This window comes from Mesoplodon mirus (assembly GCF_964341445.2).
Source record: "Mesoplodon mirus genome assembly, chromosome: 7".
Lineage (NCBI taxonomy): Eukaryota > Metazoa > Chordata > Mammalia > Artiodactyla > Ziphiidae > Mesoplodon > Mesoplodon mirus.
In genome coordinates, this window is record NC_138983.1 from 82,045,317 (window position 1) to 82,067,004 (window position 21,688).

At 46.1% G+C, this 21,688-nt stretch overlaps 1 protein-coding gene across 1 annotated transcript in view; it reads right to left on the minus strand.

The window, feature by feature from the left end:
* The window catches only part of LOC309808831 (forkhead-associated domain-containing protein 1-like), a gene marked incomplete at both ends in the record, with an annotated part of 79,563 nt that overhangs the window by 26,709 nt on the left and 31,166 nt on the right, over positions 1-21,688 (minus strand). The window contains 3 exons of the mRNA XM_082629404.1: positions 3,881-4,117; positions 7,213-7,322; positions 16,695-16,965. Coding sequence (XP_082485530.1) covers positions 3,881-4,117; positions 7,213-7,322; positions 16,695-16,965 — 618 coding nt within the window. The remainder of the gene's footprint in view (positions 1-3,880; positions 4,118-7,212; positions 7,323-16,694; positions 16,966-21,688) is intronic.

The window sequence follows — 21,688 nt, forward strand, 5'->3', positions numbered from 1 at the left end:
GTTTTCATTGTCATTTGTCTCAAGGTATTTTTTGATTTCCTCTTTGATTTCTTCAGTGATCTCTTGGTTATTTAGTAACGTACTGTTTAGCCTCTATGTGTTTGTGTTTTTTACAGGTTTTTCCCTGTAATTCATTTCTAATCTCATAGCGTTGTGGTCAGAAAAGATGCTTGATATGATTTTAATTTTCTTAAATTTCCTGAGGCTTGATTTGTCACCCAAAACGTGATCTATCCTGGAAAATGTTCCGTGCGCACTTGAGAAGAAAGTGTAATCTACTGTTTTAGGATGGAATGTCCTACAAATATCAATTAAATCTATCTGGTCTATTGTGTCATTTAAAGCTTGTGTTTCCTTATTAATTTTCTCTTTGGATGATCTGTCCATTGGTGTAAGTGAGGTGTTCAAGTCCCCCACTATTATTGTGTTACTGTTGATTTCCTCTTTTAGAGCTGTTAGCGATTGCCTTTTGTATTGAGGTGTTCCTATGTTGGGTGCATATATATTTATAATTGTTATATCTTCCTCTTGGATTGATCCCTTGATCATTACGTAGTGTCCTTCCTTGTCTCTTGTAACATTCTTTATTTTAAAGTGTATTTTACCTGATATGAGTATTGCTACTCCAGCTTTCCTTTGATTTCCATTTGCATGGAATATCTTTTTCCATCCCCTCACTTTCAGTCTGTATGTGTCCCTAGGTCTGAAGTGGGTCGCCTGGAGACAGCATATAGATGGGTCTTGTTTTTGTATCCTTTCAGCAACCCTGTGTCTTTTGGTTAGAGCATTTGATCCATTCACATTTAAGGTAATTATCGATATGTATGTTTCTATGACCATTTTCTTAATTGTTTTGGGTTTGTTTTTGTAGGTCCTTTTCTTCTCTTGTGTTTCCCACTTACAGAAGTTCCTTTAACATTTGTTGTAGAGCTGGTTTGGTGGTGCTCAATTCTCTTAGCTTTTGCTTGTCTGTCAAGCTTTTGATTTCTCCATCGAATCTCAATGAGATCCTTGCTGGGTAGAGTAATCTTGGTTGTACGTTCTTCCCTTTCATCACTTTAAGTATATCATGCCACTCCCTTCTGGTTGGTAGAGTTTCTGCTGAGAAATCAGCTGTTAAACTTCTGGGAGTTCCCTTGTATGTTATTTGTCATTTTTCCCTTGCTGCTGTCAATAATTTTTCTTTAATTTTTGCCAAGTTGATTACTATGTGTCTCGGTGTGTTTCTCCTTGGGTTTCTCCTGTATGGGACTCTCTGTGCTTCCTGGACTTGGGTGGCTATTTCCTTTCCGATGTTAGGGAAGTTTTTGACTATAATCTCTTCAATATCTTCTCGGGTCCTTTCTCTCTCTCTTCTCCTTCTGGGACCCGTATAATGTGAACGTTGTTGTGTTTAATGTTGTCCCAGAGGTCTCTTAAGCTGTCTTCATTTCTTTTCATTCTTTTTTCTTTATTCTGTTCCGCAGCAGTGAATTCCACCATTCTGTCTTCCAGGTCACTTATCCGTTCTTTTGCCTCAGTTATTCTATTGATTCCTTCTAGTGTGTTTTTTTTTTCAGTTATTGTATTGTTCATCTCTGTTTGTTTGTACTTGAATTCTTCTAGATCTTTGTTAAACATTTCTTGCATCTTCTCGATCTTTGCCTCCATTCTTTTTCTGAGGTCCAGGATCATCTTCACTATCATTATTCTGAATTCTTTTTCTGGAAGGTTGCCTATCTCCATTTCATTTAGTTGTTTTCTGAGGTTTTACCTTGTTCTTTCATCTGTTACATAGCCCTCTGCCTTTTCATCTTTTCTGTCTTTCTGTGAATATTGTTTTTGTTCCACAAGCTGCAGGATTGTAGTTCTTCTTGTTGCTGCTGTCTGCCCTCTGGTGGATGAGGCTATCTAAGAGGCTTGTGGAAGTTTCCTGATAGGAGGGACTGGTGGTGGGTAGAGCTGGCTGTGGCATTGGTAGGCAGAGCTCAGTAAAACTTTAATCTGCTTGTCTGCTGATGGGTGGGTCTGGGTTCCCTCCCTGTTAGTTGTTTGGCCTGAAGTGACCCAACACTGGAGCCTACCCGGGCTCTTTGGTGAGGATAATGGCATACTCTGGGAGGGCTCATGCCAAGGAATACTTCCCAGAACTTCTGCTGCCAGTGTCCTTGTCCCTTGGTGAGCCACAGCTGCCCCCCGCCTCTGCAGGAGACCCACCAACACTAGCAGGTAGGTCTGGTTCAGTCTCCTATGGGGTCACTGCTCCTTCCCCTGGGTCCCAATGCACACACTACTTTGTGTGTGCCCTCCAAGAGTGGAATCGCTCTTTCCCCCAGTCCTGCCAAAGTCCTGCAATCAAATCCCACTAGCCTTCAAAGTCTGAGTCTCTAGGAATTCCTCCTCCCATTGCCGGACCCCCAGGTTGGGAAGCCCGACGTGGGGCTCAGAACCTTCACTCCAGTGGGTGGACTTCTGTGGTATAAGTGTTCTCCAGTTTGTGAGTCACCCACCCAGCAGTGATGGGATTTGATTTCATTGGGATTGCGCCCCTCCTACTGTCTCTTTGCGCCTTCTCCTTTGTCTTTGCATGTGGGGTATCTTTTTTGGTGAGTTCCAGTGTCTTCCTGTCGATGATTGTTCAGCAGTTAGTTGTGATTCCAGTGTTCTCGAAAGAGGGAGTGACAGCATGTCCTTCTACTCCGTCATGTTGAACCAAATCTGACTACGGTTTTAAGCAGAATTATGCACTGAGGCCAAAATTCATCAATTTCCAATTGCTTTTTTATCAACGTTGTTGAGATATAATTTACGTACCAGATCAGTGGCCAATTTTAAAGTAGTTCTTTAAAACTTAAGAAAAATTTTTTTTTTCTTTTGGATTTAGTTTCAGGAGGAAGGAAGTTGACTGGTAAATCCAGACATTCTGGGTGGAGAATTTTTGGTGAAATTCCCTATAAATGAACCAGCAGCTGCCTTCAGGGTTTGATAAAGGCCTCAGTGTTTGGAACACTGTGGGGTTCCTTCTCCCCATCTCCAGCTCTTTCTGGCTGGGTCCGGGTGGGTGTGAGAAGTGGTCACTGAAGCGACAGGAGTTGGGTGGAAATGCAAAGTGGGTGTGAAAGCATGAGGTGTACAAGGTGGCAGAGCTGAGCCCAAATCACATCACTGTCTCTCACTTGCTGTGCAAGCTGTAACAAGCTCCTGGGCATCGCTGAGCGTGCCTCAGTCTCCTCATCTGTAGAATGGCATGTGTCAGAAGACTGAGGTTTAAATAGCTAATGAGGGGACTTCCCTCATGGTGCAGTGTTTAAGAATCCCCCTGCCAATGCAGGGGACAGGAGTTCGAGCCCTGGTCCAGGAAGATCCCACATGCTGTGGAGAAACTATGCCCGTGGGCCACAACTACTGAGCCTACACTCTAGAGTCCGTGAGCCACAGCTACTGAAGCCCTCATGCTGCAACTACTGAAGCCCACGTGCCTAGAGCCCATGCTCTGCAGCAAGAGAAGCCACTGAAATGAGAAGCCCATGCACCACAGTGAAGAGTAGACCCTGCTCACTGCAACTAGAGAAAGCCCGTGCACAGCAACGAAGACCCAATGCAGCCATAAATAAATAAATTAAATAAATAAAATAAATAAATAAATAAATAAATAAATAAGCTAATGCACCCAAAGCACCTGCACCGGGGCCTGAACATGGTAGGCACTTAATCAAATCTAATATTGTTCTTACAAGGCTAGAAACTTGCCAACCCTGCACTCCCTGGAACTGTACTCCTCACCATGCTGTGCTCACTGCCCATTTCTAACTACCCGGGTGGCTCCCCCCAGGCTCTACCTGAGAGCTGTCACCCTGTGTTGTGACCCCAAGGCCCCGACCCACTTGTCTCTGAGCCCTACCTGGTTTTTCAAGCTCTGGATCTCTCTCTGTTGGGCATCGTCCTCTTCATGCAGAACCTGAAACTTGGGCGGGATCACCCTCTCCTTCTGCCTGGAGGCAGCTGTTTCCAACAGCTTCTGGCTCAGGTTGGCCACTTGGTTCTGCAGGCTTGCTATCACGGTGTCTTTGTATTTAGATTCAAGTTCAAAATCGGAGAGACGGCTGACTTCTTTTCCCAGCAGCAGAATTATTTCATCCTGGGTGGAGGCCAGATGGGAAATTTACTAGGTGTGGGTCTGGGTGTAAGGCTGAGCCCATTTAAAGAAAGACAGGAAAAATATGGTATCATTCTTTGGGAAGGTGAGGGCAGGCAGGGAGGGAAAAGGCAGACTTTCAAGGCTATCTCTGTCACTTCGAAAATCTCATAGAGACAAGAATTGGGTTAAAATGAGGTAATTGTATATAGACTCCTGTAATGGATGTCTATACCTCACAGGTACGGACACTTTCCTTTCCCTGAGAATTAGACTTTCATATTAAGAACAACCATCCCACTTGGGAACATTTGTTGCTAGAAAGTTTACTTAGAGTGTTTTCATTTATAATATACAGCCTAGCACACTGGGGACCTAGGAAAGGTAGTTAGGAAAACAACATTCTGTTTGACCACATTCTGCCTATAATGAGGGTTATTTGTTTTAACTTAAAACATTCTTAACTATTTGTTTTCCCTTTCCTCTCTTCTAATATTTCCTGCCTCTTTTGGCTATTCATGTATGAATTTTTTCCAGGTAACTCAATCTGGAAAGTAAATGAGACAGGAATACTGATTTATTTGCATGGGCTCATGTAAACTTTTGGCTGGAAAAACAAAATTGCTGGTAGACTGTACCCACAGGTATAATTAACCCTGTCCTCCATCTCTCCAGTGAAAAAGCTCTGCAGCCAAAGAATTGGTTAGGTTTTCCAAAAAAGGAAAAAAAAATCCCCCAAACTTCTCACCAGACGTTATCAATAAAATGTCAGAAAAACTGAAGAAGAAGAAGAAGAAAAAATTCCCCAGAGGCCTTTTCCAAAGCAGTCATGGGAGGAGGTAAATGGGCAATTTCTGGGCCAGCTCATTCCCAGGAGAGCCGTCCAGTCAGCCTCACGACCTGCTAGCTCCGTGACCTGGGGAAGGACAGGGTCTTGCTCATGAGAAAGCCTGTCTGACATTGCCAGCTGCTGCCAGGGGCCTTCCTTTGGGTCCTTGTGAAAGTTGGTGGCAAAACTTCAAGAGAGAGCATCAGACATATTCCCTACTCCTGGGCAGTTTCCCCTGTTTCACCCTGTTATGATCAGCCAGGTGCTTATTCATTTTTCATGCAACGAACATTCATCGGGCAGCAACTAAGTGCCAGGCCCCGTGCCAGTGCTGGAATATAAGAAGTTTGCAGAGGGCAGTGGACAGCTGTGGGTTCTGCTTTCCTGGTGAGGGTCCCCTTGCCCTTCTGGAGGGAGCGTTCCTCCTTCCATGGGGTCTGGGTAGGATTGTCAGTCATGTGCCCTGCTCCTTCCTGTCCCACCTCCCCATGTGCATGTGGCCCAAGCTGGTCAATCAGAGATTTCACACATCGATTACAGAGGGAGAGCATCTTGCCTTCTTTTGGATCATAAACTTTAAATATGTAGGCTTGTTTGCCTGAGTTTGTCTTTTCTGACACACAAAGCCAGCGTCATGTAGAAAGCCAGACTCTGAGGGAAACAGAGGGGAGAGGTTGGTAGTGAGGAGGTGTTCTGATGACATTATTCAAGCTCCTGGATCTAGCCATACCTGAAGCTAGTGGCCCTTTAAATTTTCCAATAAGTTGAGCTAATCGATGCTCCCCCTCAAGCTAATTTGTTTATTGTCACTTGAAGGAGTCCTGGCAAGTTAGGGTAGAAATGGCTTATAAAGAGAAAGAATTCTTTCTATTATAAATAGAAAAAATGATAAATGGCTTATAAACATTTTCTATAAATAGAAAAAATTATAGTGGTTGCACTATATTTCCGAGTTAAAATTGAGGCAGGTTGAAAAATGGCAACAAATACTTTGCAGTTTTGCCATCCAGTCTATTTCCCCACCCTCTAGTCTGGGCTGGCCCCGTGACTTGCTTTAACCAACGGAATGGAGTGGAAGCGATGCTGCATGATCTCCAGGCAAGTTCTTACAGGCTGTGCAGCTTCTGCTCTGGCCCCCTGGGAACCCTGAGACCACCGTGCTGTGATGAAAAACCACATGCACAAAGGGGCGCACCAGTCCAGGCATCCTGGCTGAGGCCCTAGATGTGGGAAGGAGGCCAATGGAGACCGACCACCAAACTGGCCAAGCCAGCGGCTGACTGAGGCCGCATGAGTGAGGCCAGGGGACGCGAGCAAAGGAACCTTCCAGGTCAACCCATAGATTCTGGGGAATAATGAATTGCTGTTTGAAGCCGCTAAGTTTTGGGATGGCTTGTTACACAGCGATAAATACAGAATCTGAGCGTGGCTTCTCGCCTTTCTGCAACATTTTTCAGAGTCTGGTCCCAGGATGCCTGGGTTGGAACCCCCTGCCTCCTGAAGGTTTGGATTTCCGTGTCTGACAAGAACCCCAGGTAGGTCTGCTCCTCACAAACTCTGAGAATTGCTGCAGGAGCAGGCCCTGGCCCTGAAGGAAAGCGAGATATTATAGACTGCTTCTTTTAGAGTAACTTTCGAGTCGTGTCTAAGTGGGGAGAAATTGACCTGGGCCCTTCCCAGGATGGCTTGAATCCACCTGTTCTGCTCACATCCCTGCTTTAAACCTCTCTGGTTCTTTAACGAGTCTCTCGGCCCACGCCTCCCTGACTTCAGGGCTCAATTCCTCCTGCTAGGAACGTGTTTTTGCGTCACTGTTCCATCACTGAAGGTTGACCAAGTGATTACTGTGTGGGAGTTAGAAGTACCCGCTGAGAAGCTAACCAGACCTCGCTTTGAATCCTAACACTGCTCCTTGCACTGGGCAGCCGTGAACACATCACTGAACCTCTCTGAGCTTCAGTTTCCTCATCTGCAAAGTGAGGCTGATAAAATCTAGTTTGAAGTTGGTGAAGATTAACGAGCTAATAAATGTCAAGTGCACAGGACATGGCCCAGCACACAGTAGGTGCTCAGTACCTTGTAGTTGTAGATGTTATTTGGGATAAAATGAGCAGTGGCCAAACCTGGCTGAATGTCTTGGGAGGAAGAGGTGGTTTCTTGGAAGTAGGAAAAAGGGACAGTCCTTGAGACACAGAGAACAAGAGGCAGTGGCAATCTCTCCATGGTCCCTCTTGCTGCTGTAGCTCTGTGCTTCCCCAAGACCCCTCACCTTATCGTGCTGGGACAGGTCCTGGTCCACAAAAATTTCTCTGTAGGGCTCTGCCCCAGGAATTTCCTCGGCCACTGATTGTTCCGACAGTTCCGCCGCGTTGGTCCACACTAACACACAAGATCAACAGAGAATGCAGAGGAGACTGTGAGTTTCCCCAAAGTCTTAAAGAATATTTTCAGATTAACCTTCACATTCATGAGACTTATGCACTGAAAGCATTACAGGAGGACTGGAAAGGGTAAGAGCTGCCTCATTTCTCTTCCCCAGCGTTAACTGCACTGATGCACTGTGGTGTGCCTCTTTCCAGACTTTTTTCTATGCCGCATAAGAGCTGATGACCTTGGGCAAGTCATTTGCTCTTTCTAAGCCTTCGTTTCCACATACATAATTCAGGATCCCTGATAGTCTCTGTTATAAAGGGCTATCTGGAGATTAAATAGAATAATGATATAGAGCAGGGGTTGGCAAACTATGGCCCTGCGGCCAAATCTGGCCTTCTGCCTATGTTTGTAAATAAAGTTTTATTGCAACACAGCCACAGTGATTCATTTACATATTATTTATGGCTGCTTTCCAGCTACAAAGGCAGAGCTGAGTAGTTGCAGCAGAGACCATGTGACCCACAAGTCCTAAAGTATTTACTATCTGGCTCTTTACAGGAAAAGTTTGCTGACCCCTCATGTAGCGCATTTAGCGCTAAACATTAGCTATATTTTTTATTGCAGTCATATCTTGTCAAAAAACAAAAATGCATTTACATGACAGAGATTCTTATCCAGCTTACTTTTCAGCTAACAATATCAAAAACATCTCCCCATGTCAGTATTTGTAGCTGTACTTGGTTCTTTTCCAGGGTAGCATTGTGGTCCATTGTCCAAGTGTGCCAAACGTGTTTAACTAGGATCCACTTGATAGACATTTAAGCTTTCCTATATTTTTTCTTATTTACCCTAGTATTACAAGGCCTTTTTATATGACTTTCAGGGATTATGGCATTGTGTTTGGGGACCCCACTCTGTATCACATCAGACATCTCGCAATTCACTCACATCAACACTGAATACATTTCTTTTTATTGGTGTAGAAACGTTTGTAAAGATTTCTATAATTCTACGTGTGAGATCACTTGGGCCCAAGCAGCATATTTTAAATTTCCAAGCGACTATGGTTTCTGGACAGTCACTGCACATTCTCATCTTCCTGTGAAGTGAGAAACTGAACAAATTGTTTTCAGTGGTGATGAAACTTTAATGAGTATTAACATTAATGATGAATGAAGCACACACTGTCATGTTTGTGGACATTCATCATTTATTCATTTTGCTTCTGTATTTTTTATTTATGCATTTTAGAGTCAAAGATTCCTGCCCCCCAGCCAGGTCTCAAACCTGTTTGTGGACCCCAGAACCTCTAGTGGACATAGCTGATGGCCTGTGGTGCCCAGAGAATGCACAGCCTTGCGTGTTGAATGAGCAGCCCTGGCCACAGTGTTTCCTGGGGCACGAGGAACACAAGGGCCTGGAACTTCAGCAGCTGCCCATTTTCTCTCCCTCCACCTCCCCAGCTAGGTCCATGATTAGAAAACTTTTATTTGAAGCTCACTGCCCCCATCTGACTCTCTTGGATCCTGAGCAGCTAAGTCCTAACTGACTATAGCAGCAGTGCCTGATAGAGAAATAAAGGGAGCTACAGAATGCAATTTTCAATTTTCTCGTAGTCACGTTAAAAAGGTAAAAAGAAGAGAGGAACTTTTAATGATCAATTTTATTTAACCCAATACATTAAAAAGCATCATTTCAACACGTGATCGACAAAAAATATGGAGATATTTTATATTCTTTTTCTTCGAGGCATGAAGCCTTTGAAATCTGGGGTTTATTTTACACTGATTGCGCATCTCAATTTGGAAACTGAGTTTTCAGGAGGAAGAGTTGATCTGTTTTCAGATTCCTCAAGAAATCGGCTCTCATTGGAGGAAGGTACTGACTGGCCTGTGTCCCCAGGGAGGGCCTCGGGGTCTGACCCTAACTGGGCCCCTGTCCAGTCTCAGCTTAGAGTTCTGGCGTCTGATGCCATCTCTAGGGGTGACTCCGGCTGCCTCTACGACCGTGTCGTGGCTGTCTTGAGGGACGCTTCCCTGCAAGATGATGGCCGGAGGGGGGACTTCATCAATCTTACAGAACAGGCTGATCGATGGGGTCCCTTTACTGGGGAAGGTGTGTTTACTCAAAGTCTTTGTGGGGCTAGAATTTGCTCTGAGACTTGCTTTCCTTACACCCAGGCAGGGAGGTGCGGGAGCAGTTACCCCTCACCTGCCCCAAACTTCTTTACCGGCTACTGTTATTTATCAAAAAGAACCTAAGGGCCATGTATGACCAAACCGGCTTAACTCTAGCTGCTGGATCCTTCGGAGGTCCCAGTGGGGAGAAGCCCCAGGGAGAGTTGGGAGGGCTGGGGCGGTGGGACGGTGGATATGGGGACGCAGGCACTTTAAGAATTTTCGGGCATGAGCTGTTGGCCAAAAGGCAGGGGAGTTACTTTAATATTTTAACAACCCCCAGCTGTCCTGGTGCGCTCCAATAATCACCAGTCTGCACCAGGGGCAGTATGTGTGCACCTTAACTGTGTCTTTCAGACATTGTGAGTTGTAAATAAAAGTTAAATAACAATCATGGTTAGGTAATAACTTAATTTTTAAATTTTAATATTTAAAATTTAAATATTAAAATTTTAAAATATTTAAATTATTAAGATTGTAAAATTTAAAATTTAAATATTAAAATATTAAATATTTTAATATTTACTGAATGTTCGCTATGCACCAGGCGCTGTGCTCAGCACTTACAGGCAGGATACGATTTCGTCTTCATAACAACCCAGTGAGATAGGCATTATTATTCCCATCTCCATTTTATACGTGAGAGATATGAGGCACAGAGACGGCAAGTCACCTGCTCAAGGACACACAGCTGGTAAGTGGTAGAGTCAAGGGATGAACCTAAGTTTGTTGGATTCAGAGCCTATGCTTTTAACCACTATGTAGTCAATGTATTGAAGTGGGAAGATGTTTATGACATATTACTGAATTTTAAAAATCAGGTAGGGAATTCCTTGGCAGTCCAGTGATTAGAATTCTGTGCTTCCACTGCAGGGGGCACAGGTTCCATCCCTGGCTGGGGAACAAAGATCCTGCAAGCTGAGCGGCACGGCCAAAAAAAGAAAAAAAAAGGTTACCTATGTTAGGTTCATATGATCCTATTATTGGGAAAAATATATATATATATGAATCAAGATGCTATTTTAATAAGTCACTCCACATATTTTCTTTTCTCAGTAATTCTTCCCCACCTCCCATGAGCTCTTGCCATTAAGATTTGGCCTTGGAGCTGACGTTTTATTGCCTTGTGGTAAAGGAAGGATGAGTATTAACTAGAACAGGGTGAGTTTTCCCCCAGGCAAAATGACGTTTTCATTTTTGACAACGTCTGGAGACATTTTTGAGAACCACAGTTAGGGGTGGTGGTGGTGTTGCTACTGGTATCTCTGGTGGGTAGGAGTCAGGGATGCTGCTAAACACTCTACAGTGGACAGGACAGATCCTTCAACAAGGAGTTATGCGACCCACCTGTCACTGTGCCAAGATTGAGAAACCCTGACCTGATCTGCAGTAAATAAATCCTTGGCTTTGGGTTTTCAAATAGAATTTTTCAAGTCTAAAGCAAGGTGACAGTCTAACAGTAAACCAATTTAATTGGAAGAGCCCAGCTTTGCTAAGAGAGGAAAGAGCTTTCTCAGAACCCTTAAAAAGAGGTGTTTTCTGTCAAGAGACAGCATGGAGGACTGGAGCACAGAGTTTTCTCTAAAGCGTGCAGTAGAGAGGCCCAGACACAAAGGAACTCCCCATGACACGGGAAGATGAAAGTCCTTTTCTGAGGATGGCGAGAGTGTCAGGGGAACGAGGGCAAACGTTTGGAAACATGAGACCTGGCTGAGAGGCTGAGGAGATAGAGCCCAGGTAGATGTGAGGGACTCTAAGCCATACGACTCATCCTTCATTTCTCCAGGGGGAATCCAAGTCCTTCAGAGAAGCCCCAAGTTCAGCATGGCACTGGAGAAACCAGTGATTACAGTGGAAAAATTTAAATGGCGGAGTGAAAAAAAGAAAAGAAACAGCCCATGTGCCATGTGTCCAAAGGACACATTAAAAAAAAACCCCGGGCCTCCCTGGTGGCGCAGTGGTTGAGAGTCCGCCTGCCGATGCAGGGGATACGGGTTCGTGCCCCGGTCTGGGAGGATCCCATGTGCCGCGGAGCGGCTGGGCCCGTGAGCCATGGCCGCTGGGCCTGCGCTTCCGGAGCCTGTGCTCCGCAGCGGGAGAGGCCACAACAGTGAGAGGCCCGCATACCGCAAAAAAAAAAAAAAAAAAAAAACCCAAAAACCCTGTATATATGTTCATAAGACAGAACATGATGCATACAACAAAATGAATGAATCTCAGAAATACTATGCTGAGTGAAAAAAGCCTTCCACAAAGGAACATGTACTACATGGTTCTGTGTACTTGAGATTCTAGAACAGGAATATCTAATCCATGGCGGGAAAAGAATTCAGAAGAGTGGGTGCCTCTGGGGCCTGGGGCTGGGAATTGACTGGGGAGGGACATGAGGGAACTTTCTGGGGTGATGGTAATGTTCTATATCTTGATAGGAATTTGGGTTACATAGGTGTGCACGACTGGCAAAACTCAGTGAGCACATTCAAGATCTACACCTTTCAGGGTGTGGTAGCCAGTCTCCCAGATGGCCCCACTGATTCTTGTCTCCTGGTATTCAGAGCCTTGCATCATCCTCTCCAATACTGGATGGACTTTATATTAGTTAGCTGGGGCTGCCATAACAAAACACCACAGGAGGTCTTAACAAAAGAAATTCATTTTCTCACAGTTCTGGAGGCTGGAAGTCCAAGATCAAGGTGTGGGCAGGGTTAGGACTCTCTCCTTGGCTTGCAGACGGCCACCTTCCTGCTGTGTCCTCACATGCCCTTTTCTCTGTGCACGTGCATCCCTGGCGTCTCTCTCTCTCTTCTTACAAGGACACCAGCCCTTGGATTAGGGCCCACCCAATCATCTCATTTGAACTTACTCATCTATTTCAATACACTATCTCCAAATATGGTCACATTCTGCGATATTGGGATTGAGGCCTCAGCATATGAATTTTGGGGGAATGCAATTCAGTCCGTAACAAAGCTTCTCTATGTAACCAAGGATATTGCAGAAATGACACAGTTTGATTCCTGAGGTTAGATCATAAAAGACATTGCAGCTTCTGCCTCACTCGCTAGGACCACTTGTCTGGAGGAGCTGGCAGCTTGAGGATGCTCAAGCAACGTATGGAGAGGTGCACTTAGTGAAGAACTGAGGCCTCTTACCAAAAGCCATGGGAGTGACCCATCCTGGAGGTGGGTCCTCCAGCCCCAGACAAGCCCCCAGAGGACCACAGCCCAGCCACCACCATTACTGCCACCTCATGGACAAGCCTGAGCAAGAATCCCCCAGCTAAGCCATTCCCAACTTCCTGCCTCAGAGAAGCTATGAGATAATAAATGTTTACTGTTGTTTTAGGCCATTACATCCTGCAGTAATTTGTTATGCAACAATAAGTAGCAAATACAGGTTTGGGCACCAGGAGTGGTGCAAAATTTAACAAAAACCCTACAATGTGGAGTGGTTTGGGATGGAACAGTGGCCAGAAGCTGGAGGACTTTGGCCAAGAGTCTTTGAGAAAGCCTGAATAGTCTTAGGAGAAGCCCGATGGCCTTTGAGGAGGCCGTGAGGGAAGGGTTCCAGGAAAGTGAGGAAAATGTTACTGGGGTTAAGGGATCCTTGTCAGGTGGTGGCAGAAGGTTTCCTAACACGTTGCCTGTGGTCATGAGGAAGGTAGAAAATGTTTGTGATGAGGCTGAGTGGTCAAGCTAAAGAGAGTCCCAGACAGAGTCTTGGAAGGTGCTGCCTGGTTACTTCTTACTACTTATAGTGAAATGTGAGGGGGAGAGACAGTTAAAGGAAGGGCTGTTAAATCAGGGCAATGTTCTGGGCTTGAAAATTCCCTGCCTCTCCAGGTGGCAAATGAAATGTAAGAAACAGGTTCTGGGCAAACATCAAATCAAGGGCGCTCTCAAGAAAACACAGTCCAGAGAAGAAGCTGAGGGTGTGGTTGTAAAATCCTTTGTTAAGAATACAGATCCAGGGCAGTGTCCAAGAGAACCCTTCGGTCAAAGAACTGGGCTTCTAAGAAGCTTCGGTCCTTTGTCAGTCTTTGCAGAAGCCCATGGTGGAAGGGCTTGTGACAAAAAAGTCTGTGGGCGTGGTTTTTGCCTGATAGGATGAACCCCAATAAGAAGCACTGCCAACTCAGACTGACAGAGACCCACAAAAGTCAAAGAAGCGTCTGGACCCCCAAGCTTCTACAGGCAGGAAGCAGGCTATAAAACTATGCAGCCACATCCATGGGACACCTTTCATAGGAAAGGGAGGACGACTCAGAAGGCAGAACTCAGGGACCAGCGGGCAGACCCAAGAGCCCTGGAAAGTCATTTCTGGGCAAGAGTTGGACTGAAGCCCAGTCAAGGAACTGCCGATATTTTCCCAGCTGGACTTCAGAACTGCTTTGGGCCAGGGACTCCTGTGTGTTTCCTGTTTTTCTTCTTTTGGAACAAGAGGAGTGTATGTAGCAGTGATGCTATGTCTGTCCCACCAATATGTGCTGGGTGTGTGAGGGACAGACCCTTTGTTCAGAGGTCTTCAGATTTCTGGAAGTAGTACTTGATGAGCTGAACGTAACGTACTACACCCATGAGCCCCATCTGTACCTGGACTTGATTTAGACGAGATTCTGGAATTTGAGCCGATGCTGTTACTGGGGTGAGATTTTGGGGGGCCTCGGGAGAGAGGAGGAGGAGTGTGAATCATTGAGGACCCGAGGGCAGGCTGTGGTAGTCGGCCTCCAAGATGACTGCTGATAATCCCCACCTCCTGGTCTTCAGGCCCGTGTGTAGTCTTCTCCCACACTGGAGGGTGACGCCCTGGGTAACCAGCAGGATATTGCAACAATGACAGAGCATGACTTCTGAGGCTTAGTCACAAGAGATGTTGCCATTTCCATCTTGTCCTCCAGGATCACTTGCTCAGGAGGAGCAGCTGCCGTGTCATGGGAACGCTCGAGCCACTCTCTGGGGAGGCCCATGTGGTGAGGAACCGGGGCCTCCTGCTGACACCCATGTGAGCAGCCGTGTTCCAAGTGGATCCTCTGGCCCAGGTCAAGCCTTCAGATGACTGCAGCCTTACGAGGGACCCTGAGCCACAGCCGTCCTGCTAAGCTGCTGCCAAATTCCTGACCCACAGAAACTGTATAGATGATAACACATGTTTGATTTTGCTTTAGGCTGCTACGTTTGGGGAGAATTCGTTATGCAATCATGATAACTAATACACATTCTGTGTTCATTTTACATGAAGGAGACAAAACATGTTGAGTTCTAGTTAATGGTATATGTGCTAAAACATTTAGGGGGAGGACTACAGATGTGTGCTATTTATTTTGAAATGCATCCAAAAAATAAGATGGATTAATGCAGGACAAGAAGGATGGGTAGACAGAAATGTAATAAAGAGTACAGCAAAGTGTTAGTGGTAGAATTAGGAGGAGAGCTGTCTCTGTAAAATTCTTTTTGCTTTGCTGTATGTTTGAACGTTTTCACATTAAAATGCTGGGGTGGGGGCTTCCCTGGTGGCGCAGTGGTTGAGAGTCTGCCTGCCAATGCAGGGGACACTGGTTCGAACCCTGGTCTGGGAAGATCCCACATGCCACGGAGCAGCTGGACCCGTGAGCCACGATTACTGAGCCTGCACGGCTGGAACTTGTGCTCCGCAACAAGAGAGGCCGCGATGGTTAGAGGCCCGCGCACCGCGATGAAGAGTGGCCCCTGCTCGCCGCAGCTGGAGAAAGCCCTCACACAGAAGTGAAGACCCAACACAGCCATAAATAAAGAAATAAATAAAATTAAATTTAAAAAAATGCTGGGGGGAAATGGCTGAGTAATTTCTTAACTTGGGTGGTTGGTACATGAGCGTTCCTTAGATGATGATGATGATGATGTAAACTGCAGAGATACCTTTCATTTGCTCCTTAGTCTGTTTATTTCAGGATAATAACTATTATTTGAATGGCTGAGGGAAGTGACTAGGTGAGTGGTCCTGAGTGAGACCAGGGAAGGGTGTGGAGGCATCGAGAGACCTGGGGACTCAGAGGGGTCTGGGGCTGGGACACAGAAAACAGAGAATGGGACCTTCACACCAGTGGCCACAGAAGAAACCTGGGAATCATGCCAGGGACTAAGTCGACCCAGCTACTCTGCCAGTAAGCCTGGCAAGGCCAAGAGGATGGTGACAGACAGGAAGTCTCCTCCCCAAGTGCCATGAGGCCTTCTGGGGGGGAGGGGGGGAGAAGGAAACCCTGATGGCTGTGTGTCCCCAAAGTGACCAGGCTGTGAGTGACAGTCACTGAGATAACCAGCCTTAAATTTGACTGAAAAGCGTTATTTTAGATTAGATTGAATACATAACCTCCGGAGAAGTAATTTTCTCCATAAGCCTCAGTCTCCTCTTACCTGTAAAATGGTAATAAAATATTTAAAAACCTCCTAAGGCAAGAGGGATTTCAGTTACCAATATGTCTGTACATCTGAGTCGAAGTATATAAATTTAGATTCTGATACACATTCATATATATTCATATATATGTACAAACACACACACACACACACACACACACACTCACCACAGAGGTACTGATGTGTGCAGATGGGCAGAGCACAGTCTTGGAGGAGTTTGTACCAAAAAGTCAACAGGGAGAATTCTGGTGATAAGGGTGACAGCTTATCTTTTACTGTTTTCTAACTTTCTGCTTATCCCAATTTTTTCACATTTGATTATGTTCTACTTCAGAACCAGAGAACATAAGCAAAAGCCAGAGAAAGACAAATATCATACCATATTGCTTATATGTGGAATCTAAAAAAAGGTACAAATGAACTTATCTACAAAACAGAGATAGAGTTACAGATGTAGAAAATAAACTTATGGTTACCGGGAATAAGAGGGGGGAGGGATAAATTGGAAGAGAGGGATTGACATACACAATACTATACATAAAAGAGATAACTAAGAAGGACCTACTGGATAGCACAGGGAACTCTCCTCAATACTCTGTAATGGTCTATATGGGAAAAGAATCTAAAAAAGAGTGGATACATGTATATGTTGAACAGATTCAGTGTGCTGCATACCTGAAACTAACACAACACTATAAATCAACTGCACCTCAATAAAAATTTTTAAAAAAAGGGGAAAGCAGAAACTGAGACCCATCCTCCTAGCAAAAGCCCCTCCCCTAAGCCGCCAAGGAAGCACCCATGAGTACCTTGCCTGATGATGGGAACGCTGTGGGCGGCTCTGTCCACCTTGAAGGAGAACATCTTCTCGCTGGCACTCACGGGCCGCCTGTGGGAGGCTGGTGGGACCATGGGGGGCTCGGGGGACCCCTGCGACCAGCTCCTCTGCACTGGCGCTGTCCAGATGCCCGGGTAGAAGGGGGTCTGTGGTGGTGAGGGTGACTGGTTCAGTTGCTGGGTGGCCCAAGGTGGCTGTGGCCTTGGCCAAGGTGCTGGGCCCCTCACCCATGGGAAGGAGACCTGCAGGGGCAGACAAGAGGGTCAGGGGAGGTTACGAGCAGCTGGGGTGGTCTTCACCTTTCTGTCCCGGCGACATAATTGCTGCCCTAGATTTTGGCGTATAAGTCACTTCTCCCAAGAATCCCTCCCACACTCTCCCCAAATTTGGGATGGCGGTCCCCACCATGGTTCACCTTGCACACTATCACACCACCATTTATTGGGTGCAGCCTTCGTGCCAGGCACCCAGTCAAGAGATTCACATGCATTACCTTATTTAATACCCCTGATGCTCTGTGATGAGCCCGAGGCTGAGCAAGACCTAGTGACTTTCCCAGGACCACAGATTTGGCAGTGAGCGTCTGAGCTGGTACAACGCCACCTCTGAGCTCTGAGAGGCTGACAGCTTTTTGTCTACCTTGCTCAGCACCGTATCCTCAGCTCCTAGAATAAACCCTTGGCACATACACAGTAGGTCCTTAAATACTGGTTGAAAGAATGAATGAACACATCTCCGAGATTCAAGCCCAGCTCTCCAGGACACACACATCCACACTGTGTGTCTCCCTGGCACTCCCATTCCACCTGTTCCCCGAAGCCGAGAGCTCTGGGGTGGAAGGCACCCCAACTGGCTCGAAACCCAGCTGGCTCATTAGCCTGTGATCCTCAACATCTGCCACATCTGATTCTTGGCAGACGCTCCATAAATATCTATCGAGGGAACCTTTTTTCATCTGACCCGGCGGAAGATGTCTGTAGCTACTTTCATTAGAGAGCACATCAAAATCCATCTACACCGGGAGAAGTAAATGCTGAGAGGTGCTGACACCTGGCTTTGTCTTGGTTAATGCTGTTGTGGCCGTCCTTCCCCGAGCCTAGTGGTTAAACCGTGACATCGTGAATGCTACCATTTATTGTAATTACTCACCGATTTCTCGCGATAGCCCTGAAGGGGAGAAGCTCTCCTTATTCCTAGCTTACAAATGAGGCTTGGAGAGGTTAAGGACTTCACCAAGCTCAGGTGGTGGTGGAGAGGGTGGTGGGACTGGGGTTCTGGAAAGCTCTTTCCCTCTCTGTCTCTCTCTCCCTTCTCTGCCCCGCCCCCAGTCTCTTGGCAGAAAAAAAACACACTTTTCAAGGAAGAAGCTAAGTTCAAAGGTTTGCCGCCTGTGGCGGTCACGTTTCTCTTTCTGCAGACTGCAGACACGTAATGAGAAACAGGACAGAATGCTTCCGAAATAGGAGCACTGGCAGACAGAACTTCCTATAGCTCCAGCTGGATTGTATTCAAGAGGAAGGTTCTCCACTCACTCAGGTTCCCAAACCAGTCTTTTAGCTACAGTCTTTCCCAGCCAAGTCAAGAATCCGGTGAATTCCCCTGAAGACTTTTTTGGAGTCAGGGAGAACACTGTTCGGGAAAATCAAACTCCAATTGCCTGGCGACACCTGGCCCAGCATTTATGATGACACTGGCCCCGTTGAAACCTGTTTCAGGAACGGACTTGGCAGTGTTCCAGAACTCTGTTACCTTATGTGAAGATTCGAATTTCTCTCCACTGTGGGCACCTCGGTCTCCACCTAAGCTTTCTTCCTTTCTCTCCTTTCAGAAGCTGAGGTGTCCTGCTTCTGCCTTGCACTCACTTCTCCATCCATCCTATCCCTTCCCGTCCTCTCCTCTGGGGCTGTCTTGCCTCAATCATTCCTACAACCTTTCCTCATCGATTTAATAAAGATTTATCGAATGAAAGGGCTGAAGGTGGGAAGGGGGAAATTTGAATATGTTTTACCCCCGCCTGATAGAAAACAAATCGAGAGACCACGGGTAGTATGGAGGAATTCCCTTTTGTGCTGGGATGCTCAGGTAGATGTGCCTCACTGCCCACTAACTGCCAGGGTGTTAAAGGGAGTGCTCATATCTCATGCCTCAAGTGGTTCACTGCCGTAGTGGACAGGCCGCAACCCACCTGGCTCTTCTGGAAATTCCAGGAATCTCCCTCCCAATCTGTCGGCCCATTGCTGTGGGTGGGGCTAAGCAATCAACCAATCACACTCCCTGGACATACTGATTGGTTCAGTGGTGGGACAAGTGATCCAATCAGAGCCAAGGAGACCTAAGAAGACTTGGCTGGACACCAGGATCTGGAGTGACCTGGTGGGACTTCAGAATGCAGCCAGCATGAGGGAGTGGAGCCCAGACATGGAGAGAGGGAAGCTGTTTATTTATTTTTCAGATTGTGGTAAATAACCTGCAACATAAAATTTATCATCTTAGCCATTTTAAAGCATACAGTTCAGTGGTGTTAAGTATAGTCACATTTCTGTGAGATGGATCTCCAGAACTTTTTCGTCTTGCAAAACGTAAACTCTATTAACCATTAGACAACAACTGCCCATTCCCTCCGCCACCCAGCCCGTGGTGACCAACATTCTGTCTCTATGAATTGGACTACTCTAAGTACCAAGTACCTCAAATAAGTGAAATCACATGGTACCTGTCTTTTTGTGACTGGCGTATTTCACTTAGCATAATGCCCTCAAGGTTCATCCATGTTGTAACATGTCAGAATTTCCTTCTTTTATTTTATTATTTTTTTGTGTGTGTGGTAGGCGGGCCTCTCACTGCTGTGGCCTCTCTCGTTGTGGAGCACAGGCTCCGGACGTGCAGGCTCAGCGGCCATGGCTCACGGGCCCGGCCGCTCCGCGGCATGCGGGATCCTCCCGGACTGGGGCATGAACCCGTGTCCCCTGCATCAGCAGGCGGACTCTCAACCACTGCGCCACCAGGGAAGCCCTTCCTTCATTTTTAAGGCTAAATAATATTCCACCATACAGTTTAGAGTGTATTTTTTTTATCCATTAAGCGTCATGGGCACTTGGGTGGTTTCTACCTCATGGCTATTATAACTATGCTGCTGTGAACATGGTGGGGAAAATAAGGAAGCTGGTTTTGAGCACTGGCTGGGGTGCTACCCTGAAGTGCTCCATCCCTGAGGCTGGCTAGAGCTGGTTTCTGTTGCTTGCAGCACACAGAGCCCGAACGATAGGGCCCCTAGTGGGAAGGAGCCAAAGATGTATAAACGCAGCAGAGACTCCAAGCTCTTCGGGTTTAAAAATTTAAAAATAAAGGTTTTTTTTTTTTTTTTTCTCTGAAGCATGTTGGTTGAGGGTAGCTTTAGTTGGATGGTTAAAGTTGGTTTTCTCTAGTTTCCCGGCTTGCTTTATCAAAGGGAAGGTCAAGGTTTTCTCAGAAATTGCTGCTGGCAACTACAACGATACAGGCAGGGAGAAAAGCAAACATAAGAAGAAGACTCACATTAAAAGCTAGCTCTGGGCTGTACAGGAAGCATGGGGTCAAGGTCAGTTATCAACAAGTTTGTTTTTATTATTTATTTATTTTAGATTTAATTCTATTTATTTTTGTCCGTGTTGGGTTTTCGTTGCTACGTGCAGGCTTTCTTTAGTTGCGGCGAGCGGGGGGCTACTCTTGTTGTGGTGCACAGGCTTCTCCTTGTGGTGGCTTCTCTTGTTTCGGAGTGTGGGCTCTAGGCACATGGGCTGCAGTAGCTGGGGCACATGGGCTCAGCAGTTGTGGCACGTGGGCTCTAGAGCGCAGGCTCAGTAGTTGTGGCGCATGGGCTTAGTTCCTCCACGACATATGGGATCTTCCCAGACCAGGGCTCAAACCTGTGTCCCCTGCACTGGCAGGTGGATTCTTATCCACTGTGTCACCAGGGAAGTCTTCAAGTCTGTTTTTAGAAACTTTAGTTTAAAAATACACGCTAATGCCTTTTCTCTTTCTTTGTGTCTGTTCTCTGACCATATGGTATGTTGCCATGGTTGGGTTTTTTGTTTTGTTTTTGAGGTAGCATATGTGATACTCCTGATTTCTTTTCCATACTACCTTTAAAATAGCAGGTTGGGGCTTCCCTGGTGGTGCAGTGGTTGAGAGTCCGCCTGCCGATGCAGGGAACACGGGTTCGTGCCCCGGTCCGGGAAGATCCCACATGCCACAGAGCGGCTAGGCCCGTGAGACATGGCCACTGAACCTGCGCGTCTGGAGCCTGTGCTCCGCAACGGGAGAGGCCACAACAGTGAGAGGCCCGTGTACCAAAAAAAACAAAAAAAAAGCAGGTTGTCAACCACCTGGATTAACCATGACCACATCCACGGCTGAATTTATATTAGCTTTAATAAACACAGGTCAATGATTTACTCAAGAAATCACTATCTATTTTTTTTCAAATTATCTATTTGTTCTTTGTGTTATCTCCCCAATATCTGCTTCTAACCCTGAAAAGAGTATAAGTTGAACGGGAGACCCTAAAAAAAATTCGAAGTAGTTTGCACATCGAGTGCCTACAGTACACATGAACTCTGCCAGGAAGCCCTGGAGCCTGCAGAGAAGGTGGAAACTTAGACCTTGCCCTTGGAGAGCTTGTTATGTGCTCTGCCATTTGTAAGTAATTGTGGACAATACAACGGCTATGAGCCACTGTGTAGAGAAGCCTCAGATGTGCCACAGACTGTGCTGGGCACTTAATGCATGTGGTCTCATCTGATCTCCAGAATAATCTTGCAGGAGGCATTTTACCCCTCAGTGTGTGGATTAAGAAACTGAAGCTCAGAGAGGTTAAATGACTTGCCCAACGTCTCACACCCAGGAAGTGGTGACACTATTTGACTCCAATACCTGTGCTCTTAGGACTTCTAGGTTACTCGAAGTCATGATTTATTACCTGCTTTC